At 40.9% G+C, this 26373-nt stretch overlaps 1 protein-coding gene across 3 annotated transcripts in view; it reads left to right on the forward strand.

Annotated features, from left to right (window-relative positions):
• Positions 1-16788, forward strand: part of KLHL12 (kelch like family member 12) — a 63414-nt gene extending 46626 nt beyond the window's left edge. For all 3 annotated transcript variants that reach the window (XM_077481151.1, XM_077481149.1, XM_077481150.1), the window contains 9 exons: positions 5257-5474; positions 5870-6019; positions 6107-6221; positions 9355-9461; positions 10554-10749; positions 11709-11867; positions 11965-12063; positions 12151-12337; positions 14241-16788. In XM_077481151.1, coding sequence (XP_077337277.1) covers positions 5257-5474; positions 5870-6019; positions 6107-6221; positions 9355-9461; positions 10554-10749; positions 11709-11867; positions 11965-12063; positions 12151-12337; positions 14241-14367 — 1358 coding nt within the window. In that variant the 3' untranslated portion in view covers positions 14368-16788. The remainder of the gene's footprint in view (positions 1-5256; positions 5475-5869; positions 6020-6106; positions 6222-9354; positions 9462-10553; positions 10750-11708; positions 11868-11964; positions 12064-12150; positions 12338-14240) is intronic.
• The last annotated feature ends 9585 nt before the right edge of the window (positions 16789-26373 follow it).

Below are 26373 nucleotides of genomic sequence, written 5' to 3' on the forward strand. Positions count from 1 at the left end.
AGTATTTATGCACATTATTCTTGAATCGTTCTGAGTGATAATCCGTAACTGGTTACCATAATTTTTCTGAGTCTTAGTTCCATACAGTAGTTATTGCCTAGTTTTTGATGTTGCTTTTCTAAACACTTTAAGGCATTTGAGCGTTTCCACGTGCAAGGAGTCATCACCTAAGTTCATCTGCTTCCTTCTTAAAATTTAACCTCATCTGAACAGTTACGTCTGATGCACAGGTATTGGCCAAATGGTATAGATTTAACTAAATTGGCTGCATGAAAGCTGGTGGCATGTAGAATGCCATTACCAGCCATTGGCTTTCTACATAGACTGCTTGATTTGTATCTTTGTGTATATAGAATGATATACAGAAATTCAATTATGTTGGTATTCAATGTCATGGGGAAAGTAAGGTTAAATGTATTGATGTTCAGTTGTTGTTGTTGTTTTTATACACGTTTTATATAGCGCCAACAGTTTGCGCAGCGCTTAACAAAATAAAGGCAGGCATTACAGTTAAATTACAATTGGGTACAAAAGGAATCTGAAGGCCCTGCTCATTAGAGCTTACAATCTAAAGGAAGGGTCAATTGATACAAAGGGTAATGGCTGTGGGGGATGAACTGATGGAGGAAGTAAAACCAGTGTTAGAAGCAAGATGGGCTTCTTTAAAGAGAAGGGTTTTCAGGGATCGTCTAAAGATGGATAGATTAGGGGACAGTCGGACAGATTGGGTAGGGAGTTCCATAGGATGGGAGAAGCTCTGGAGAAATCCTGGAAGCAAGCATGGGAGGAGGTGACAAGGGAGCTGGAGAGCAGGAGGTACCGAAGAGAGCGGCTTGGTTGGTATTTTGGGACTAAGTTAGTGATGAGTGATGTAGCAGAGGGCAGAGTTATGGATGGCTTTGTAAATTGTTAGTACTTTGAATTTTATTCATTGGGTGAGTGGCAGCCAGTGGAGGTATGGGCAGAGAGGGGTGGACGACACTGAATGGTTGGTAAGGTGGCTGAGTCTTGCAGCGGCATTCATTATGGCCTGAAGGGGGGATAGTCTATGTAAAGGAAATCCAATGAGGAGGGAGTTGCAGTAGTCGAGGCAAGAGATAACCAGGGAGTGAATTTGAAGCTTGGTGGTGTCATTAGTTAAAAAGGGGCATATTCTGGAAATGTTGCGGAGGCTAAGGCGGCATGTTTTGGACAGGGATTGTATGCAGGCCTGAAAAGACAGTTCAGAGTCTGTTACCCCTAGCACCCTGGCATGTGAGGACGGACTGATAAATGTACTTGACAGAGAAGTCAGGAGAAAGGGGCATGTGGGGGAGGAAATATTAGGAGCTCAGTTTTAGATAGATTCAGTTTGAGGAAGTGGTTTGACATCCAGGGTGATATGTCTGTTTAGTAAATCAGTGATGCATGAGGAGATTGACAGGATGAGCTGGGGGGCAGAGGGATAGCTAGAGGTCCAAGGACAGAACCTTGGGGGGACCCCAATGGTAAGGGGAGTTGGAGAGGAGGAAGTGTAGTTGTAAGTGACACTGAAGGTGCGAAGAGATGGGTAAGATTCGAACCAACGGAGAGAGTGCAGCCATGGAGACCAAGCAAATTGAGTTTTTTTTTTTTTTGAGGGGGTGGTCAACTGTATCAAAGACAGCGGAAAGGTCTAAGGGTACGGAATAATTACCTTTTTGGTTTTGGCTGTTAGTAAGTCGTATGAGTTTTAGGAGGGAAGTTTCTGTGGAGTGCTGTGGTAGCGAAATCCAGAGTGAAGGGGGATCAAGAAGGTTATCCCTTTCATGACTAAGCCTATTTTTGACATTTGGTGTTTACAAGTTAAAATACGTATATTTTGCTAGAAAGTTACTTGGAACCCCCAAACATTATACATATTTTTTAGCAGAGAATCCAGAGAATAAAATTGCAATTGTTGCAATATGTCACACAGTATTTGTGCAGCGGAGTTTTAAACGCAACTTTTTGGGAAAAGGGACACTTTCATGAATTTTTAAAAAACAAAACAGGTTTCTTTGCTGCGCGAGCTCGCGACGACCAGGGTGCTTTAAAAAAATAAATAAATAAAGAATTCTTATTTATTTGATTTATTAAAAAAAAAAATGTAAAAAAATAAAATAAAAAATTGATCACTTTTATTGCTGTCACAAGGAATGTAAACATCCGTTGTGACAGTAATAGGTGGCGACAGGTCCTCTTTATGGAGGGATCGGTGGTCTTTGGCGATTCTCAATACTGTATATATATATTTTTTTTTTTAAACCGGCGCCATTGGCAGCTGAGTAAATGGGAAGTGGCGTCATGACGTCGCTTCCGTGTTTACGATCAGGACTCTGGAATGAAGCCGCTTACAGCTTCAGTCCAGTCTGTCCCTAGCCGCCAGCAGCAGGGGTTTGTTGATTGGGGCTCCCGATTGAACAGGAGCCCCTGTAAGGGAGGCGGCGGGAGGGGGGCGCCCCCTCCCGCTCCTCTGGCATAACAGCAGCCGAACAGCTTTTGGCTGCATCGGTTGTTATAGCTGGAAAGTCGATCACTGGCTCTAAAAAAACGGTACCGGGGTGATGCCTGCAGCTGCGGGCATCTATCAGTGAGAAGATGCTGGGACAGATTTACAACATTTAAGAAATCATCTTGTTCAGGCACTACGGTTCTTGAATTTATATTGTAACTAGTCTTGATGAGGGAATTGAGGTTAGTTCCTGTTCCAGAACTAATAAAACTGCCCTGAGTGGGCATTTTATAGTCCGTAGGGTTCAAAATTTAGTCGGCCCACCCTTTGCAGCTTTAACAGCTTCAACTCTTCTGGGAAGGCTGTCCACAAGGTTTAGGAGCGTGTCTATGGGAAAGTTTTGACCATTTTTACAGAAGCGCATTTGTGAGGTCAGGCACTGATGTTGGACAAGAAGGCCTGGCTCGCAGCCTCTGCTCTAATTCACCCTAAAAGGTGTTCTATCAGGTTGAGGTCAGGACTCTGTGCAGGCCAGTCAAGTTCCTCCACCCCAAACTCGCTCATCCATGTCTTTATGGACCTTCCTTTGTGCACTGGTCCAAATCATTTGGTGCAGGGAGGATGATGGTGTGAGGTTGTTTTTCAGGGGTAGGGGTTGGCCCATTCGTTCCAGTGAAGGGAACTCTTAAAGCATCAGCATACCAAGACATTTTGGACAATTTCATGCTCCCAACTTTGTGGGAACAGTTTGGAGATGGCCCTTCCTGTTCCAACATGACTGTGTACCAGTGCACAAGACAAGGTCCATAAAAACATGGATGAGCAAGTTTGGGGTGGAGGAACTTGAATGGCCTGCACAGTCCTGACCTCAAACCGATAGAACACCTTTGGGATGAATTAGAGCAGAGAATGTGAGTCAGGCCTTTTTGCCCAAATCAGTGCCTGAGCTCACAAATGCACTTCTGGAAGAATGATCGAACATTCCCATAAACACTCCTAAACGTTGTGAACAGCCTTCCCGGAAGAGTTGAATCTGTTAAAGTTGCAAAGGGTGGATCAACTCAATATTGAACCCTACAGACTAAGACTGGGATACCATAAAAGTGCATGTTAAAGAGGGATTTCACTGTAAAAAAAATTATTAAAAGCCAGCAGCTTGGACACTCACCAGCGATGTCAGCAGCCGAGGCCGATTGTTCCCTCGGCTGCTGCCGTCGTCATTCTAGGTGAGGAAATCAGGAAGTGAAGCATTGCGGCTTCACTTCCCGGTTCACTACTGCGCATGTACGAGTCGCTCAGCACAATGGGAATGGTCCGCGCTGTCTCTGGGACCCGTGTGTGTCTCAGCAGACAGCGCGCCAGGACAGGAAGAGGCATAGACTCCTGTGGGAGTCTATGCCCGGAAGTGGGTGCAAATACCTGTCTTAGAGAGGTATCTGCACCCCCCCCCCCCCCGAAAGGTGGCAACTGTGACACCGGAGGGGGGGAGGATTCCAATGAGCGTAAGTTCCACTTTAGGGTGGAACCCCGCTTTAAGGCAGGTGTCCCAGTACTTTTGACAATATAGTGTATATTCCATCGAGACCATATGCATCAAATTTCTGCAGGGCATTACTCAGATAATACGTAGGTTTTTCATAAGAAATACATTTTAAGTTACGAAATATTGGAGTAGGTGGGCGAGGTGAGATCAGTTTCAAGACAATCACTCTGCAGCCACAAAAAAAGTCTAGCGAGAGTAAGCGTCAAATGCTGATCATAAGACGTGTCAAAATACCCTAGAAGGCATATAGGTGGTTCCATGAAGAAGCTAGTACCCAATAAGCCTTTTTATAGTACCCTCAACCTTTTGCCGTTTATCTCCTAAGTTTTGGACAGCGGCATAATTGATAGTTGGAATCCTTGCGGGTGTTCACGTCTATCAGGTTTAGGATCATCCAGCCTGCACTTTTATTACATTTTGTTTTTTGGGTTGAATACTGCTTTAAGCCCTATTTATGCTGGGGTTGTCATTATCTGAGTTGATATTCAATTCTGAGAACTCTGAAATTGCAGATCCAACTCAACGTGGGTTGCATGCATTGGCTCCACCTACTAGATTGATGATTTCATATGTCATTTTGGGCCTGTGAAAGGGCGCTCAGTGTTGGTTCAGCACTACCTGAATGGGGTTTGCAGGTTCTCAATGTGCCTGCGTGGGTTTCCTCCAGCTTCTCCGGTTTCCTCATACACTTTAAAGACACAATGGGGGTTAGTTACGAAAGGCAAATCCACTTTGCACTGCAAGTGCAGTCGCTCTCAATCTAAGGGGTAGATCTGAAATGAGGGGAAGCTCTGCTGATTTTACCATCCAATCATGTGCAAGCTAAAATGCTTTTTTTTTTTATTTTTCCTTGCATGTCCCCCTCAGATCTACAGTGACTTAATTTCGAAGTGCACTTTCAGTGCAAAGTGGATTTTCCTTTAGTAAATAACCCCCACTGTTAGGTTAATTGCCACCTGTCTGTTAACCCTAGTAGGTGTATTTATGAATGTGAGTTAGGGACCCTAGATTGCAAGCTCTTTTAAAAGCACGGAGTAATGTGAATGATGTATATATAGTGCTGCAAAAATTGATGGCCATATAAAAGTAGCTGTAATCGTACATAAATACTTCTTTTTTTTTTTTTTTTTTTTTTTACTCTTGAAAGGACAGTGTGTTTGCAATGAAATAATGATGCTTGGCTAATAACCATTAACTTTTATGCTTTTACATGTTGTAGTTTATTCTGAATAAGCATTTGTTACCTTGCCTCTCTCCCCAGGTGTAAAACAGGCCTGTTGTGACTTTCTAGAATCTCAGCTTGACCCTTCCAATTGCTTAGGAATCCGTGACTTTGCAGAGACTCATAATTGCTTAGACTTAATGCAGGCGGCTGAAGTTTACAGTCAGAAGCACTTTCCAGAAGTGGTGCAACATGAGGAGTTTATGCTGTTGCAGCAAGAGGAGGTGGAGAAACTCATTCGGTGTGATGAGATTCAGGTACAACATAGTAAAATGGTTACCTTGTTTGATCTCTGTTTTAAAGAGGCTTTCCAATTTCACAGAAGAGCAAATGTACACATGCCCTCCCCTCCTGTTAATTGGAAGGGGTGTCTTTCTTAAAACCCAAATCGGCTATTCTATAGTGCTGTGAAGCCTTTCTAATCAGCAGTGTTCAGCCTGACAATTGGATTTTAAAGGCATCCTGTGTTGAGCAGGAATAGGTGGGGTTTCTACCAGCAACACAAAGTATCCAAGGGCAGCTAAAGCAAACCTTGGGACTGCTCATAAGTGATGGTAAATAGCTGATCAGCACCACAGGGGCAAACGTATGGGTTTTTACACTTGTTCTTGCTTCTAAAGAAATATTACTATTGTTATTGCTTGTCCAACAGGTAGATTCAGAAGAACCCGTTTTTGAGGCCGTTCTAAATTGGGTGAAGCACAACAAACAGCACAGGGAAAAATCGCTTTCACAGCTTCTTCAATATGTGCGCATGCCTTTGCTAACACCACGCTATATCACAGATATCATAGACACAGAGGTACATGAGAAAGCTTCCACAGTAGTTGGATTGTTTGTTTAGCCTTCCTGATTATCTTTTGTATACATTATATGTTTCTTTCTGCAGCCCTTGATCAAATGTAGTTTGCAGTGCCGAGATTTAGTAGATGAAGCCAAGAAATTTCACCTCCGCCCAGAGTTGAGGTGTCAAATGCAGGGTCCTAGAACTCGCATGCGTTTGGGTAAGTTATACTTTACATGTGATAACTTTTTTTTTTTTTTTTTTTTCGGAATAATTTTTTAATTTAGGTATCCCAAATTAAAATGCATTTACATAAATGTATTAGAATGTGTTTAAAAGACAAAGCAAAAAAAATAAATTAACAAATGAAGTGAACGGTAAGAAAAAACAAAATCTGCATACTAAATGAAGGGTACAAGAACAGAGACCAGCATAACTGCTCAAGTTACAGCGTATTCAAAAAGGGCCTATATACACTTTATCTCGAAGAGCGTCTAAAAAAAAAAAAAAAAAAAGCATGCCTTTAGTGCCTTTGGAGTAGCGGGAGGCATAGTAGGTCAAGCCCCACAGACATCGTATGACATCATTAGCCACCAGAACCAAAGCCCCAGAGGGTGGAGCCAGCCAGAAAGACACGAACCGCAAAAAAATTGCCACAAAATCATGATATTTATATAGTCATCTGTGGTCCTAAAATGTGATACATGCGATAAATTTTTATTCATAAGTATGCCAAAAGAGCAGCTAAAAGGTCTGCTTCATTCACCAAGATTACTTGTAACATCTAACCTTTTAAGAGTTATATAAACAATGGTTTTACAAATTGATTGGTTGCCTCTGGCGGATGCCTAGTTGTATTTTTAGATTAATATGGCCGCAGTACTGGTTTGGAGCTGTTGGAGTCATTTTGCAAACCATATTTATTATAATACAGGATTTATATAGCGGCAAGAGTTTACGCAGTGCTTTACAATATAAAAGGGAGACAATGCATTTATAATAAAATACAAGAGGATTAAGAGGGCCCTGCTCAGAAAAGTTTGCAATCTACCACTTCCCACCCGCCCAACGTCATATGACATTGCAGACTTTGGTTATATCTGAATGATGCCTGCAGAGTTACAGGCATCATTCAGATATCTTCTTTTAGAGCCGGCGATTTCCTTCACCAAAAGAACAATCGTAGGGGCTTGATTGTTCTTACAGGCAGGGGAAGGGGTCACCCCGCCTTCCTCGGGTGCTTCTATCAGCTCACCTATGCGATTGGTAAGAAGGAACTGACCAGCGCCGGACGTTAACCATAGAGAATTTGGGGACCAATATGGTCCGATAGAAATCTCTATGATTGTTCAGAGGCTGGGCGCGATGTTATGATGTCAGGCCCGGCCTCTGCATTTTAAAAAATTCCGCCACCTCGGCTGGAAACCCAACATAGTGTTGTGTGTGTGTGTGTGTGTGTGTGTGTGTGGTGTTTTTTTTTTTTTTTTTTTTTTTTTTTTATTTCAGGCTTCCCAGCCTTGAGGTGAGATGTGGGGACTTATAGACCCCTGATCTCACTGTAAAGAGGACCTGTGATGCACTATTCCTAGTACAAGAGATGTTTACATTCCTTGTAATGGGAATAAAAGTTATCTAAAAAAATAAAAAGAAAGCATCAAACTAGACAAATAAAAGTAACATTAACAATAAAATAATATTAAAGCACTCCTGTGCTCGCAGAAGCGAGCGCATATGTAAGTCGCACCCACATATGTAAACAGCATTCAAACCACACATGTGAGGTATGGCAGCGAACGTTCGAGCGAAATCAGTAATGCTAGCCCAAGAACTCCTCTAACTCTAAACATGTAACCTGTAAAAATAATTTAAGGCATCGCCTATGGGGATTTTTAAGAACCGAAGTTTGTTGACATTCCACAAGTGTGTGTGCAATTTTGAAGCGTGACCTGTTGGGTATCTTTTTACTCGGCGTAACATCATCTTTCACATTATGCAAAAAAATTGGGCTAACTTTACTGTTCTTCCTTACGCATCTTTACCATTACTTAGCAAAATATATGCTACATTTTAGGATATTGGCTTTTGGGTATCATAATAACAATATTTAAAACCCTTGCAGGGCTCATTTAAAAGCAGTAGTATGACCAAAAAAAAAGTCTCAAGGCACTTCTCCAGCTTAGAGACTGAAGCTGGTGGAGCACAGGTAAAAATTAAGCATTTAAATGTTTCAACAGAAAAAAGCCAGGAGGAAAACAGTCGTGTAACCAGTTGTCCTCCAGTTGGACATTTCTCTGGTTAGTGAAGTGAACTCCAAGGGGCTCCACCGACTACACACTGCGACCCAATTTTTAAGAATGGGTGGACTGTTTGGCTTTTTTTAATGTTTCCTCATTTACTTTCAGTATAGAAATGCACAAGCTGGAAGAGGCTTTATTACTTTACTATTAAATAATATTTTTTTGAAGGTGTAAGCATTTTTTTTTTTTTTTTTCTGTGTTGAATAAATAGATAAGTAGTCCAAAGGAACCTTTTAGTGGTTCCCTGGCATAGGTAGCTGATATGACTCTGAGAGATTTATGAAGTTTGCCCAGCAATTAATATGGGGTTTAAAAGGGGTTATATACCTATTAAGATTTGTGTTCTTTATCATTGTCTAAAAAAATTGTAAGAAGCAGCATCGTCAAAGTAGTATTTAACAGTGCCTTAAAGCAAATCTGTCAGTCATTTTAGTTGTGTAAAAGTAAGGCTAATTTATTTATTTATTTTCTTGGAGCCTGTAAAGCATTGCACCCACGGTCAGCAGAACATGGGTGCAATCTCAAGCTCTTGCAGACTGTCAATGTATCTGTCTGCTTGTACAGGCAGCTACACAATGACAGGAAAACTCCATGAACTACCTAGAGCACTCACTAGTGCCCTGGTAGTTTGAGAACTACAAGCCAATGGCTGCAAAGGATGTCGCTACTTGTAGTTCATTCATTCACGGATGATTAACGAGAGACTGCAGGAGTGATCATGTTACATGTTCCAGCTAGAAACGGGTGTAACACATTCCCAAAGGTGAGCTTATGGTTTCCAGGTTTGTAAGCAATTAAAAGTTACCACAATAGAAAAGGGACATAAATGATTTATCTGTGATCATGTGAGACTATTTGAAAAAAGTCTTTTAGTCATCTCTAATGGATGGTTTGGGGAACATTGTTACGATTTCAAGAGCATCGGAGATTATTTTATGTTGGAAGTGTAACTTTTAAATATGGTAGACCTTTCTGCATTTTTTTTTTTTCTTGAGAAAAAATATATATATACTGTATATTTATATCATCCTTTTTATTTTATTTTTATTTTTTTAGGTGCGAATGAGGTTCTTCTTGTTATTGGTGGGTTTGGTAGCCAGCAATCTCCAATAGATGTAGTGGAGAAATATGATCCCAAAACCCAAGAGTGGAGTTTCCTTCCAGTGAGTCTGGTGTTTTTATTTTATTTATTTTTTTCTCTGGGGATTTGAAATATTAATTATAGTGACTGTGTAGACATTGAAGTTTACTAATGTACTGTATGTTTTAAATGTGTAGTGCCCAGGACTTCTGTGATGAGATATAGATGGGGACTGTAGATGCATGCAGTATCACGTTTTTGGTCTTTTGCTATCATTCAGCCATTCCTCTGCAGTGTCAGTCATTCAGGCCCCATCAGTACTATATTAAAGAGATGGAGAACTTTGTGGAGCTGTCCTTTACATATACTTGACATTTTTTTTTTCCTGATTGGACTGTCTACATCACCCAGCGCCCTCTGATCATGTATAAATTGTATATACATCGTAACAGTGCTTCTGCAGTGTTTGCCCTATGTTATTAGAGATAACTGTATTGCAGGAAGTAGTGGGATTAGAGAAAGTTGTTGATCAGTGAGCAATAGTTCTGTGTTTCTGGTTGCTTTGTCCAACAGGATGGCAAGTAGACTCACTCTTTTGATCCTTGTCTTTAAATTGCATCTGTGTCCAGACTATAGATTTTAACGTATTTTATAACTGTGCTTGCGTGCAAGCAATCAAGTAAAAGGGGAAAAAAACTGCTTCTCTGCAATACATGCACATTTCTCTGTGTATCACTTTGGACAATGTAGCAAGTGCAGAAAAGTAACTGTTGACATGCCAGAATAGAATTAACTCATGCCTTCCCCTCTGTCATGACAACACAGTGTACTTTTGGCTCTGAATTCCAAAGCACATGCTGTCAGCCTACTTCATTACTGATGCACTGCAAATAACAAACAGTGCTTCTGCTATGAAATGTCTTATGGTGTCTGCAGCTATAGCAGTTGGTAAGTGCTTTGTTTTAAAGCTCATATACCGCTTGATAAGAATATATATGAATACTTGAATAGCTTCACCACAGGTTCACTTTAAGGGTCTCCAGTGGTGAGTTTCAGACTCGAGTACATTTCAACTTTTTTTTAATCTTAAATGTGTAACTTTTTGTAATGATGTGTGTATATAATGATATAGCAACAAAATTTGAATCACTCTTTATTAATTTCCTATATACAGAGTATCACCCGTAAGCGGCGATATGTTGCCACAGTATCCCTTGGGGACCGTGTCTATGTAATAGGAGGTTATGATGGGCGATCCCGACTCAGTTCTGTAGAATGTCTGGATTATACTTCTGAAGAAGATGGTGTTTGGTACTCTGTGGCTCCAATGAATGTAAGAAGAGGGCTAGCAGGAGCAACCACTTTAGGAGGTTTGCAATAGATTTTTGCTCTCCTATATCTAGACAAATTCAAACATATAGCCTGTCCAGTAGACCTTCTCTATAGACCTACTTTTACACTCCTTAATGAGTTTTGCTTATCAAACAGATCAGATCAAAAGCAAAATCAGTGTGGTAAGCTCAAGATGCATATCCAGCACAATAATCAATCATTCCTACAGTATTGAGTGACCAAAACTATATATTTTAAGTCCTTTACCAAAATGCACACTATGCTGTCCCATATGGCTATAATAGCATATTGAGCTCAGTCAACCTACCAGCCAGGATTCCCTTTCTGTTTAAAAAAATGTAGTACAAAATCCCATTTAAAAAGTGTTCCTAAAATCCTCTCAGTTTGCGATGGCTCCAACCTTAGTTGCTGTAGGAAGGATCAGCTGTTGGGACCAGTGCTCCATAGTGCCATGAGAGGAAGCACTGTCCTGTTTTTTCGGGCTGAACATGTGCACTGTACTTCCTGTTATTGCCTATGATGAGCTCTACAGGATGATCATTGCACGCTGCTCACATGTACCTGAAAGAACAGGGCGGTGCTTCCTCCCATGACGCTATGGGGTGCTGGTCCCAATGGTTGCTCCGTCCGTACAATAACTCAGGAAAGAGCTATAGCATTCTGCACAGGTTTTTAAGAAACTTCTTTTAAATGCGACTTTGCTTTTAAGTTTTCTTTTTTGTGATGGGGTTGCTTTAAAACTTCACTGGCTGTATATTTGTTCAGCGCTGGAGACTAAAGTATTGAAGCCAAAAGCAGCCAAGCAACTAGCATTTCATAAAGTAGCCAGTGGTGGCAGTACATTTCCCTCTCACTACAGCTTTTCTTTAAAGACAATATTTTTCAAAGCACTATGTTTATGCTTGATTTACTATTGTGAAAGTATTCATTTATTTATTTTACATGTATTAATGGAGCCATGTTTGCTTTTTCCAAGACATGATCTATGTCTCGGGTGGATTTGATGGAAGCCGCCGACACACAAGCATGGAACGCTATGACCCCAATATTGACCAATGGAGCATGCTGGGTGACATGCAAACGGCACGTGAAGGGGCAGGTCTTGTTGTGGCCAATGGAGTAATTTACTGCCTTGGTGAGGGACACTAGCAATTTAATGTAATTTTACATTATAAATAGCAATGTTTTCTGACATTTTAGTTAACTGTTTGTTTGTATTTTGCGGCTTTTAGGTGGTTATGATGGCCTAAACATTTTAAGCTCAGTAGAACGATATGACCCACATACGGGCCACTGGAGCCATGTGACTCCTATGGCAACCAAGCGCTCAGGTAGTCAGACCTAACATTTTAAGTTGTCTGCATAATTTGTATATATTGCTTTGTTGTAGAGCTTACAGTTGTTTATTATGACTACAGGTGCTGGTGTGGCGCTGCTAAACGATCACATATATGTGGTGGGAGGCTTTGATGGCACATCTCATCTATCCTCTGTAGAAGCCTATAATATTCGTACTGACTCTTGGACTACGATGACTAGCATGACCACTCCACGCTGTTATGTTGGAGCCACTGTACTTCGTGGGAGACTTTATGCCATTGCGGGGTGTGTATTTTTAGGATAATTCAATTTCATTGTTTATCTTAACCCTTTCATGACTAAGCCTATTTTTGGCATTTGGTGTTTACAAGTTAAAATCCATATTTTTTGCTAGAAAATTACTTGGAACCCCCAAACATTATATATATTTTTTTAGCAGAGACTCTAGAGAATAAAACGGTGATTTTTGCAATATTTTATGTCACACGGTATTTGCGCAGCGGTATTTTAGACGCAACTTTTGGGGAAAATGGACACTTTAATGAATTTAAAAAAAAGGAAACAGTAAAATTAGCCCAATTTTTTTGCATAATGTGAAAGATAATGTTGCGCCGAGTAAATAGATACCAAACATGTCACACTTTATAATTGCACGCACTCGTGGAATGACGACAAACTACGGTACCTAAAAATCTCAATAGGCGACGCTTTTAAAAAAAAATTCCGGTTACCAGGAGTTACAGAGGAGGTCTGGTGCTAGAATTATTGCTCTTGCTCTGAGGATCGCGGCGATACCTCACATGTGTGATTTGGACACAGTTTACATATGCGGGCGCGACTTCCATATGCGTTTTCTTTGCTTCGCAAGCTCGCGGGGACGGCGGGCAATTTTGATCACTTTTATTGCCGTTACAAGGAATGTAAACATCCCTTGTGACAGTAATAGGTGGTGACAGGTACTCTTTATGGAGGGATCTAAAAGACCCCCGATCCCTCCTTTACACTTAAAAGTATTCAGATCGCCGTTTTCGGCGATTCTGAATAGTGTATTTTTTTTTTTTTAAATCCGGCGCCATTGGCCGCCGAGTAAACGGGAAGTGATGTCATGACGTCGCTTCCGTGTTTACCATTATGAGACTGGAATGAAGCCCCTTACGGCTTCATTCCAGGCCCCGCCCAGCCGCCAGAGGAATCGGATGTGCGATCGGTGCTCCCGAATTAACGGGAGCACCGGTAAGAGTGGCGGCGCTCCTCCGGCATAACAGCAGCCGAACAACTTTTAGCCGCATCGGTTGTTGTGGCTGGGAAGCCAATTGCCCGCTCTGAAAAACGGAACCGGGATGATGCCTGCAGGTGCGGGCATCATCCCGGTATAACCCCCGGAAGCAGAGTACGCACATCTGCGTATACTCGGCGGCAAGGGGTTAAATTAGTAGAAGTCCCATTCCTAAATCATGTTTTTGAAATTTGTATGGGTGTCAAAAACCTGATCGCATATAACTAAATTATACAGAAATAGTCACTTGGAAATATATTACGAAAAAATTATTTAAGAAATATATAATTTAGTAACATTCTTAAAGCTAAACTCCCATCTTTTCATACACTTCACATAGTTTGGGCCAGCTTGGCCCAAACGAACAATGTCGCTTACTGACATGTGAGGCCGCTGAATGTGCAGTATAAACTGTATATAGCTACGGCTATATATAGCATACCACACTGTGTTCCAGGTTTGAGCCGAGACTTCCAGTCTCATAACTGGAAGACAGTAGCGTCTATCACAGCAGCGCTCATACATTCAGAGTAAGCGATATACTGTATCAATGAATACAGAGCTTCCTCCAGTGCCGCAGTGATATACTCTACTGTGTTGCAGGTATGAGGCTGCAAGTCTTGGTTCGAACTCAAAACAGAGTGGTATGCTGTATGTAGCTTCAGCTACATACAGTGTATACAGCACATGCAACAACTTCACATGTTAGTGAGTGACAGAGTTCGTTTGGGCCAAGCTGGTCCTAACGAACTATGTAAAATGTATGAAAAGATGGAGTTCAGCTTCTATTTTTTTACTGTAATAGAGATTGCTATGGTGAAGATTTTGGATCCAAGCACTTTCATGATTCCATGAAGTAATATGGACAGCATATATAACTACTTTTTTTTTTCTTTGCTCTTTGTTTTTCAGCTATGATGGAAATTCTCTACTGAACAGTGTTGAATGCTATGACCCTGTTATTGACAGTTGGGATGTAGTTACATCTATGGCCACCCAGCGTTGTGATGCTGGAGTCTGTGTACTTCGGGAGAAGTGAGAACAAAAACTGTGAAAATGGGCTTAATAGACTTGGAACTATGCTGCTGCCACCTGCATTCTACAGGAAAATGTGAAAACTGACTTCACTGTAACAATACAGATATGCCTTTCCACTGCCAGGCCTTACATAAACTTTTACTGGCAAAAGATGCTATACATTAGGAAGGAGATGCCTTGCCAATGTGCCACAAAGACCACAGGAGCTTTAATCTGCAGCCATAAGGGTGTCCAGTGGGCTTTCAGTTGATTTGAATGCCAAGAACGATGCAGTATGGAATAAAGGGTCCAGTATACAAAGGCTCCAAGTGCTGATATACCATCTTTACAATGTTCTCGGAATATTATTGACCTGTGGGTGATGGAGCTGTGTATAAATCTGTCACTAGTTGCCATATGACTTCAGAAGAACTCTACTTTTGGTGAGGAATGCTACATTTCAGGAATATTCAGGATTTCCAATTTCATTGATACTTTGTGTTGTAAAGTGAACAAAATCCTGGATTGTTTATTATTACAAATTTTACTAAACTGCCTGTAGTATCCTTGAATTGTGTTAATCACATTTATTTTTCTATATTTGGATAGAGCGGTAAAGGATTAGAACCCCTGATGAGTTTTCCTACTTTTTGGGACTTTGTTGGAGAGAATTCTATTCACTTTTTGGTCCAGTGAAAATGAAATTATGAAAAGCAACTCCGACAGAAGTACAATTGCTTTTTTCGTGGAGTAGATGAATATTAAATATCCTGACGATTTTTTTTTCTCTTTGTCCCTGTTTCACCATTTCCCTCATTTCTTGTCTAGTAAAACTTTTATCACCATGATTAAGAAATCTATCTATTGGAGCCCCAGATGACAGTCTGTAATCCTTCCCCACTCTATTCAAACCTAATGGGGAAAAAAAGGGGGGTCTACTTTTAACATAACTGAAAAAAGCATAAATGGTTATTCATTAAGTCAAATAATGGGCTTACTGTATTTATTTGTAATGTTATTTAAAATGAACCGGCCTCCAAATCTAAAGCATTGAAGCAAAAATGCTTGTTCTGGTAAAGGAAAGACTTGTTCTCGTTTCAGCTGTCTAAGAGGGCATATCCCCTAAGTTTGGAGAGATCCCCTCTTACTTTTCTGTCTTATGTCTGCGACAGGCAGTGAAGGAAAATTTCACTGATGAGACACAGAAAAAAAAAAACCTTACAGTTTGCAGACTCCAAATTTCATCTATTATAGATAGACACCAATTACCCCTCTCATTGGTGCATCTATACATTATCATTGTTACCATCATTGTGAGAGCCCATGTTTTACATCTTCCCTTTTTTTTTCGTAAAGTGGACTTTCCATAGAAAAATGGAAGGTCTGCTGTATTGAAACCCCCCCAAATCAGATTGCCCACAACGGTGGTTTAAAAAAAAAAAAAACTTAAGGAAAAAAATACTTCAGTTAAGGCTACTCCCGCTTCCTGAAAACACAGGTAAAGTCACCATGCATCGCTATTGCTTTCTGGAATAGTTGAGCACATGAAATCTTATGAGAATGTGCCTCTGCAATGGACTCCAGTGCATTCTATTGAGAGTTCAAGACCTAGCCATTCTAGGAGGTAGCGTTGAGAAGTCTCTTTAAAAGCCAGAGGCTTTCTTTTACACCAACTTTTGTAAGCAATCTTTCTTCTTCGGAAAAAAAAAAAGATGTCTCTCGCACACAATTGAAATATAAGAGGAACTTGTGTTCATTTTTAAAGTGTCAATTTTTTTTTCATTTTTGAATAGAGTAATCATCCGTGTCCCATTACAGAGTTTTTTTCCCTCAATTTCTGTCCGGTAGGGAAAACAGGAAGTGAGAGGAAATCCTTCTAAAGTGAAGGAATGCCAGGGTGTCACCAGCTAATGTCAATTTTTGAAGATTCCCCTTTTTTCCTGTTCCTTGTGTAAACCCAAAATTTGGAATTTTCTTTTATTTTTACTTTAGATGATAACAGGAAAATAGAGCAGAGTGAATCTTCTCAACAGGGGCACAGACGGCAATAAAACCTGATGAGTTCTAATCCCTTTTCACTCTAAAACTTAAAAAAATAAAATGCCTCAAGCATGTTCCTTGCAAACTCATTAAGTGAGACGGTGCTGCTTACAATGATTTTGAAGGGCTTAGTCTATCAAAGCCTATGTAAAAGCGTTCCAACCAATTTTAGTTGCATAAACAGCATCTGGCCAATTTCATGGCAAGGTGAGGTCATAGATTGCCACACCAGTTTGTGTGCAATTCTAGATAAAGGTTGATCCTTTTTAAAAGAGAAAAAAAAATGTGAATCTGCAGCCTGGCTTATAATTGGAATCATAATGGACATAGGGTGCAACACATAAGTGACTGTTTTTGTCTTAAATGAAAATCCTGTTTTTAATAAAATTATGGAACACTGTCATTTTGCAGCATGTCTATTGAGTGAGTTTTGCAGTTGAAGGTCTACTCTTGCACTGGCAAAAATATGTAGGCTGCCATTGTGGACCACCTTCTGAAACTGACATCAATGATCACTAATTTAGAATGGTGTTTTTTTTTTTGCATAATCGTTATTGCCATTTTAAAGTATACACACATTTATTTTGGAACCTTATAAATAAAGTGGGTGCTAGTCCTCCTAAATATTAGCTAGTACCGGTGTTTCATAAAACCATATGTCTTACCAAATATCTGGTTATAAGCTCTAAAACTCCATAAATATCACAATATTAAACATACAGCTCAAAACCTTGTGATAAATTATCAATGTACACATTTGTGAAAAAAATGTGAAAAAAAACACAAAGAAAAATCCTTAATGCTCAAACACAAAGTTCAGTGTTATTGCAGTTGTTAACCTTCATTCCCATCACTGTGATTCTGAAACGTAGACACAAAGTGCTCTACTGCCAGTGATGCTAATATTGCACTTGCCAAAGCCCTCTGGGCCAAACACTCATTATTTAGCCAGATAACCAAATGGAAATGTCAAAGCAGCTTTTCTTCATCCAAAAAACATATTCTCCCCTCAATGGACGAACGCCAGTCACCAAAAAAGGAAATAACAGGGTAATCGTGCAACATAGTTTTATTAAAAATGCCCCATTTAAAACTCATCCCACAAGTCATGCGCTTACACCTTAGAGTGCCCAGACTGGCACCATCTGGTATGTCCCTGATGATGCGAAATGCATAGAGGTCTGATTGCTGCTCGCATACCCGTGGACCGCAAGTGATGTCACATCTGTTTGTCAGTGAAACGCACGCCAAGGCTTGTTAAGAGGAACGGCGATGCTGGTCGGATTACCTGACCGTTTGGATGGTATCCATATATGCTGATCGAGCTGGTGCCAGTCTGGGCACTCTAATGTGTAAGCGCATGAATTGTGGGATGAGTTTTAAATGGACTATTTTTAATAAAACTGTGTTGCACGATTACCCGGTTTCCTTTTTTTTTGGTGACTGGTGTTCATCCATTGAGGGGAGAATTGTGTTTTTGGATGAAGAAAAGCTGCTTTGAAGTCTCCATCTGGTTTCTCTGTTTAAATAATAAGACATGTTTGCCCAGAGTGCTTCAGGGCTCTGGTAAGGGCTATATTAGAATCGCTGGTTGTGGAGCACTTTTTGTATAGCGCTTCTATAGAAGCACGGTGGATGGGATGAAAGTCAAGAAGTGCAATAACACTGAACTTTGTGTTTGAACATTATAAGAATTTTGGACTGTATCAAAAACACGCATGTAGAAAAGCATCCAGACTGCGTTTCTATGGTGTGAATGGTGTGGCCCTTAACCACTGTGTGAACATTTTTTTCTGTGTGCTTTGTGTCGTTGTCATGTTGGAAGGTATACCTTCCCATTGACAACTTTCTGGGAGAGGGCAGCAGATTTTCCTCAATAATTTGGTATTTTGCCCTATCCATTTTTCCTTCTTTCTTGATAAGTGCTTCAGTCCCTGCTGCAGAGAAACAGCTCTAATGCAGGATATCACCACCTCCATGCTTTACTGTAGGAACTGTGTTATTTGGATGGTGAGCTGTATTATATTTCCACCAGACATATTTGGTGTTGAGTCCAAATAATTAAATTTTAGTGTCATCTAACCATCCAACTACTTTTTCTATGTGGCCTCAGAATCTTCAAGGTGCGTTTTGGCAATGCTCAGTCATGTGGCCTTTCTTGAGGAGTGGCTTTTTTTCTTGCAACCCTCCCATACAAGCCACATTTTGTGGAGCATTTGTGATCTTGTCACATGCACACAATGACTACTCTTTTTATCATAAATTCCCACAACTCCTTAAGAGTTGTAAGCCTCTTGTAGCCTCTCTGACCAGGTTCCTCCTGGCTCTTTCATCCAGTTTGGAGTGACGTCCTGATTCAGGTAGTGTCTGTGTTGTTCCAAATACTTTCCACTTCTTAATAATAGACTAATGCTGCGTACACACGAGCGTAACATCCGACAGAAAAAGTTAGACGGAAGCTTTTCATCATATGTTCCGATCGGTGTATGATTCATCTGAGTTTTTTACTTTTGAAAATTCTGACAGACCTAGAAATGGAACATGTTTTAAATATTTCCAACGGAACCAATTCCTATAGGGAAAACTGCTCGTCTGTATGCTGTTTAGACGGACCAAAAACAATGCATTCTCTAAAGCAAGTGCGAGACAGAAGCTTTTGGCTATTGAACTTCCTTTTCTAGTCCCGTTGTACATGCTGTACATGACCACATTCTTGACAATCGGATTTTGGTGTGATCGTGTGTACACAAGACCGTTTCAGCGGAATTCTGTAGGAAAAACTTTCATATTTTTTTTCCCTGATGGGAAAACCGGTTGTGTGTACAGGGCATTAATTGTGCTTCTATGCATTGCTAAAGCCTTTTGACTTTTTTTTTTTTTTTTTATATCCATCTCCTGATTTGTGCCTGCCCACAACTTTTATGCCGGAGATCTTTCGACAGATCCTTGCCACCCATAGTTTGTTTGCTCTATTTGCATACCAGAGACTGAAATTCTCCTTGAAAGCTCTTTTCATGCTGAGCTAATCAAAATGATCACAGTTGAAAGTCAAATGGCATTGTGTGCCATTGACACAGACAAGCCTGTGAAATATTTGGAGAATATAGTCTAGTCACATCAGACCACAGCTGAATCTGTGTTTGCCATAATACACACCATGTTTGGAGGTCAAATGGCACTGTACATCACCCACCAAAAAAAAACATACCAAGAGTGCAGTTTGAAGGTGGGAACATCCTGGTGTGGGGCTGTTTTTCAGCATACGGTACTGGCAACTTTCATATCCTTGAAGGTAGGATGAATGAAAAAATTACCAAGACATTCTCAATAAAAATCTACCATGATGATGAAGATGAAACAAGGTTGGGCATTTCAGCAAGACAATTGGTTTCAAAGAAAGAAAATAAAGCTGCTAGAATGTCCTGTCCAAACACCCGACTTGAATCCAATAGAAAGTCTATGTAAAGAGCTAAAGATCAGAGTTCATAAAAGAGGCCCATGGAACCTTCGAGATTTAACTTCCCTGGCGGTATGATTATTTCAGATTTTAGGTGCTGAAAGCGGTACCATTATTTTGCATGGAAATTTGGCGTTTTTATATTGTAGTCCTGTAATTCTTAGGAATAACTCACTTAAATCTGTCCAAACCAGAGTCTAGTAGACATCCCGGGTATGATGGTTTGAAAAATGAAATCATAAATTATAATAATTATACCAAATAATATAATGATAATAAAAATGATTCAATAATGTAATCAAATCAAAAACACAGAAATTTGCTCAGTTGCAGAATTGTCACTGTCATTACTTTTCAGTATTTGATGACGGATCTCCCCACAAATTGCTATCGCTCAATTCTGCGAGTGATTCTAATTTTATTATTGCTGTTTTCTAGCTGGTCTAAAACCATTTTTGATGTAAAGGGACAGTTTTGGTTGCTATGGACAATCTCCAGTTTCCAGTTATAAAGAATAGTTTTTATAATGTAAAACAGCATGCAGAGCACTGGAGAAACCACTAGGGACAAGGGGATGTGAAATAATTACATACAGCAATGTAATGTGTGTGTTTTACTTTTTGAATTTTGGCGCCAGTCACCATCCCCGTGCGTCGCAACACTCGCAGGGAACGGAGACCTGCGATGTGATGAATCGAGCGAAGGATGAGCCGCTCACAGTGCGGGGAGATATCGCTGGATCCAGAGGACAAGGTAAGTAAACTCATCCTAGATCCCGCGATGCGATCCCGAGTCTGGCTTGGGGTTACCGCTTTTGGTTCTGAATTTTCGCCCCGAGCCAGACTCGGGAATACCGCCAGGGGGGTTAAAAACTGTGTGGAAGAATGTGCCAAAATCACGCCTGAGCAATGCATGCAACTAGTTTTGCCATACAGAAGGCATCTTGAAGCTGTCATTACCAACAAAGGATTTTGTACGAAGCATTAAATAAATGTCAGGTAACATGTTCAATATTTTTTCCCTGTTTCATTCCATTTTGTTACACAGAACTCGATTTCTGAACTTAATTGTTTTTGTTTTTTTGTATGGGCGGATTGCATACGGACATGTGGTGCACATTTCATGTCAATAGCACCTTTAGAAATTACCTAGAAAAATGGTGACTCCTTCAATTATTTTACCCTGTGTGTGTGTGTGTGTGTGTGTGTGTGTGTGTGTATAAAATATATATATATTAGGGCTGTTACTGATTAAAATTTTTGTGTTCAATTAATCTATATATATATATATATATATATATATATATAATATATATATTTTAAATCGATCAACTAATTTCGATTGCGCGATTAATTATAGCGCACATACAGATCCAACTACTTTTAGCTGATCTCCTTGCATTGCAACTCTTCATTAGTCAGTGGTAAATGTGGTATACACTATATACAACACTAATTTCGTTTCCACAATCCATGACTTAACTTTACAGTTCACACAAATACATTTTAAATTCAAACTGTAGCACTGATGTAAGTAATTTAAGATTTCTTGGCCATTTATCAGAGACAATGAATAACGCAAACTTTTCTTGGTTAGTGTTTGGCTGAAGCCGTTTCTTCTCAATCAACTGTGTTTACTCTTTTTAAATCACAATGGCGGCAGAACCCACCCAAATGACCCTGATCAAAAGTTTACATACCACAGTTCTTAATACCGTGTATTGCCCCCTTTTAACATCAATGACAGTTTGGAGTCTTTTGTGGATGAGGCTCTTTCTTTGGAGATGGTAAAGCTGCCCATTCCTCTTGGCAAAAAGCCTCCAGTTCCTGTAAATTCTTAGGCTGTCTTGCATGAACTGCACGTTTGAGATCTCCCCGGAGTGGCTTAATGATCCTGTGGTCAGGAGACTGAGATGGCCACTCCAGAACCTTCACTTTATTCTGCTGTAGCCAAATGATGGGTCGACATTGGCCTTATGTTTTGGATCATTGTCATGTTGGAATGTCCCATGCGCAGCTTCCTGGTTGATGCATGCAAATGTTCCTCCAGTATTTTTTGATAACGTACTGCATTCATCTTGCCAGAAATTTTGACCAAATTTCCTTTGTCTCTTGTAGCTCACACATCCACAAAACAGTGATCCACCTCCTTACCTTTCATCATAGGCCTTGTTTACTCCTCTCCAAATGTAGCATTTATGGCTGTGGCCAAAAAGCTCAATTTTGGTCTCATCGCTCCAAATCACTTTGTGACAGAAGGTTTTAGGCTTCTGTGCCGTTTGGCGTATTGTAAGGGGGATACTTCGTGGCATTTGCGTAGTAATGGCTTTCTTCTGGCGAATCGACCATGCAGCCCATCTTTAAGTTCCTCCTTATTTTGCATCTTGAAACAGCCACATCACATGTTTTCAGAGTCCTGTATTTCACCTGAAGTTATTTGTGGGTTTTTCTTTGCATCCCGAACAATTTTCCTGGCAATTGTGGCTGAAACTTTAGTTGGTCTACCTGACAAGTTTGATTTCAACAGCACCCCTCATTTTCCACTTCTTGATTAAAGTTTGAACACTGCTGAGTGGCATTCTCAATTCCTTGGATATCTTTTTATACCCCTTTCCTGTTTTATACAGTTCAACTACCTTTTCTCACAGATCATTTGACAACTTTTTTTTGCTTTCCCCTTGACTCAGAATCCAGAAATGTCAGTGCAGCACTGGATGAAAGATGCAAGGGTCTGTCAGTAGGCCAGAAACTCAATGACCTTTTATACACGCACACACTAATTACAAGCAAACGGATCACAGGTGAGGATGGTTACCCCTTTTAATAGCCATTCAAGCCCCTTTGTGTCAACTTGTGTGCATGTTATCGGGCCAAAATTACCAGGGTATGTAAACGTTTGAGCAGGGTCATTTGGGTAGTTTGTTGCTACTATGATTTAAGAGTAAACACAGTTGATTGATAATAAATGGCTTCAGCCAAACACTAACCATGAGTGAAAAGTGTTTTTGTGTTATTCATATTCTCTGAAAAATGGCCAAGAAATTATAAATTCTGCCAGGGTATGTAAACTTATGAGCGAGCGTGTGTGTGTGTGTGTGTATATATGTATGTATATATATATATATATATATATGTGTGTGTGTGTGTGTGTGTGTGTGTATATGTATATATTATAGTAATATTAGGGCTGTTAAAATTAAAGATTAATTCCTTGATTAATCTTAATTCTTTTGATCGGTACTCATCTCTCCGCCGACTTCCGGGTCTTCGTGTGTGTGTGTGTGTGTGTGTGTGTGTGTGTGTGTGTGTGTGTGTGTGTATATATATATATATATATATATATATATATATATATATATATATATATATATATATATATATATATATATATATATATATATATATATAAATTTTTTTTTTTATATATATAATAACACAAAGATCAGTCTGAGATATAGCAGTGAACATTAGAGCTAATTAGTGTTCATTCCACATTCAGTGTATAAAGATATAACAGTTGTTTCTTAGTAAGTGATCCTATATACTAGTAAGTGCACCCTACACAGACTCCCAGTCTTCACCACGTGAGGCACACTTCCCCCAAGGGGTTAAATTCACCAGAACATTCAAAGAAATCAGTTTTAAATGATAGCCTTTAACCAAATTCCAATCATCAGATTAAGAAGCTATTGTATGATGCACTCCAAATGGGATCATAAAGCACAAGAAAACGCTCACATAGCATAATCCCGTTTTATTAAAAAGATTCCCCAAATACAAAGCACCCTCCTTCCAATATACATACAATATAAACAGTCAGTAGAACATAGTAAAAGGATCGAGTTTAATCACCATTCCGTTGTCCCCTGTTCACTCGTGCAGTCTACATGTCGCTCGTAAACACTTCCTTGTTGAGATCAGCTGGTGGTGGAACGCACTCGTCACTTCCGGTTAAGCCGTGGTAGTCATGCTCTTGCGCGTTTCGTCATATACAACTTCAGAGGGGCTGACTACACGGCATTATGGCGAGGGTTATATAGTACTGATTCATTGGTCCACTGTGCAAACACCGCCTTTACTAGTAGGTGCATACCAGCACAGCATTCAAGTGCACAGTTAGCACATCAGAGACAGGAGAATGGAGCAACCACCCGCACTTCACAGTACAATCGTTTTAAATAATATTCATTATATTCATAGCAGCCTTTCTATGTCATATCTGCTAACACTATAATCTAACCTGAAACACATAATCTTATCAGGAAAACTAAAAGCCTTTTTGCTAAGAAATACAGAACATAAATAGAAATTTTAAAAAGCAAACTATAGAAGACTAAAATGCAGCATAAAATTGTTATTAAATGGTGCATTAATTCATTAATATAAACTCTCATAAATCTTTTCAGGATTACACAAGAGAGGGATGTGAAAGACCAAACATCACATATTAATAAAATTATATCAATAAAATTTGTATTATTCCTTAGACGAGGTAGCAGTAAGCCCAGGTACTCCAGGCATTGAGTCGGCACTAACACCAACTTTTTTAGATTCAGTACCCAACCAAACTCCCGGAGAGTCTGTAAGGTGATCGCTACATCCTCCCTTAATTCTGAGGCGGAAGCTGCCCTCAGAAGGAGGTCATTTAGGTAACCCGAGATTGAGATCCCACATTGCCTTAACAATGCCAGAATTGGGGCTGACACCTTGGTGAAGACTCGGGGTGCTGATGCCAGGCCAAAAGGGAGAGCCACAAATTGGTAGTGCTCTTCCCCAGCTGCAAATCGCAGAAACCTCTGATGCCTGAGGCATATGGGTACATGTAAGTATGCGTCCTTGATATCCAAGGACACCAGGAAGTCCCCCTGATGGAGTGCAGCGACCGCGGAGCGAACTGATTCCATCCTGATCCTTTGCACTTTCACAAATCTGTTGAGGGCCTTGAGGTCCAGGATTGGACATACCCCTTCCTTCTTTGGGACTACAAACAGATTGGAGTAGAATCCCTGAAACCTTTCTTGCGTTGGTACAGGTACTATCACCCTGTGCAGCAGCAGGTTCTGTACTGCCCTGGACAGGGCTTCCCAACGAGCCAGAAGCAGATGAAGGTTGGATGGAAAGAATCTGTTTGGTGGACAAGAAAGAAACCCTATCTTGTGTCCCAATGAAACCAGTTCGCACACCCATTGGTTGGACAGTAGGGAGGTCCACCGAGCTGCCAACTCCCAAAGGCGACCCCCCCCCCCATCCGAGAGTCAGGCAGGGGCAAACCTTCATGTGGTAACATTTTTGCTCGCAGACTTGTTTGGCTTGCAAAACCAGGGACGCATTTGTCATTCAGCCGATGCCTTGTCAGACTGAGAACGCTTACCTGCTGACCCGGGCGGACAAAAAAGCCATTTCTGAGTGGAAAAAAAGAGGGCCCTTGCCTATGATGTGGCTCCTTATCCTTGCTGGACTGTGGGAGCAACGTGCTCTTCCCACTGGTAACATTTTTAATAATGTCATCCAGCGAGGCTCCAAATAGCCTCTCACCTTGGAAGGGCAAATCCGCCAGTGCTTTTTTAGATGCCTGGTCCACAGACCAGCATTTCAGCCAAATCAGGTGCCATAGCAACACTGCTAATACTGATTCTCTAGAGAGCAGGGGGACCGTATCCAGGGCCGCATCACAGACATAATTAAGGCCATGCACCAACTGATCTGCCAGTTCTACGCAGACCGGGGAAGTCTGTTGCTTCTCCAGTTCACGGTGCAACAACGTTGCCCATTCAGTAACTGTCTGCGACACCAAGGCCGTGGCCAGCACAGGTCGTAACACTGACCCCACCACCGTAAACATTGACTGGGCCACTCCCTCGGCCCGCCTGTCAGCAGGGTCCTTGAAGGCAGGAGTCCCTTCTACCAGAATCGTGGTTACTTTATTCAACCTGGATACCGGCTCTCCTCAAAGGGGTAACGCACCTCCATTCTTCTCAGGACTGAAAAGGCCCGTTGCAGGCTTTCCCACTCCTTGTAGATGAACTTATCAAAATAAGTCAAATACGGAAACACCTTGAGGGCCCCAAAAGGGACCGCCACCACTGCAGATGGCCCTCATCTTCAGGGTATCCCACACCGCTGTGATAAGTGTTCCTACTAGCGCTTTTTCCTGCGCTAACCCAGACACAGAGTCATTCTTACTGTCCGAACAGTCCTGGTCCGCATCCTCTGACATGTTAGAATAGGGGCTGCCAGTCACCGTGGGGCCTGAGTCTGAATCAGAGCTTTTCCCAGAAGACGGGGGCAGGGGGCGTTTTTTACCCCCCTTGCTCCCGCACACTACTTCCACCCTGGCAACAAAGGTCTCCAGGACCACTGACCAAGCGTCCATAGGCACCGCATTTTGAGGTGAGCCGGTTGCAGTAGCAGGGATGTCTGGACGCCTGCCACAACTCAGGGACTTAAGGCAAGGTACACAAAATCCCACCCTCCTAGCTGCTCACAGACTGAGGGGCCCCCTGCAGGACTCCCCACACTGACCGAGTACTGC

Source organism: Lithobates pipiens, unplaced genomic scaffold (assembly GCF_037356315.1).
Source record: "Lithobates pipiens isolate NorthernLeopardFrog02 unplaced genomic scaffold, aLitPip1_a1.2 Scaffold_16, whole genome shotgun sequence".
Lineage (NCBI taxonomy): Eukaryota > Metazoa > Chordata > Amphibia > Anura > Ranidae > Lithobates > Lithobates pipiens.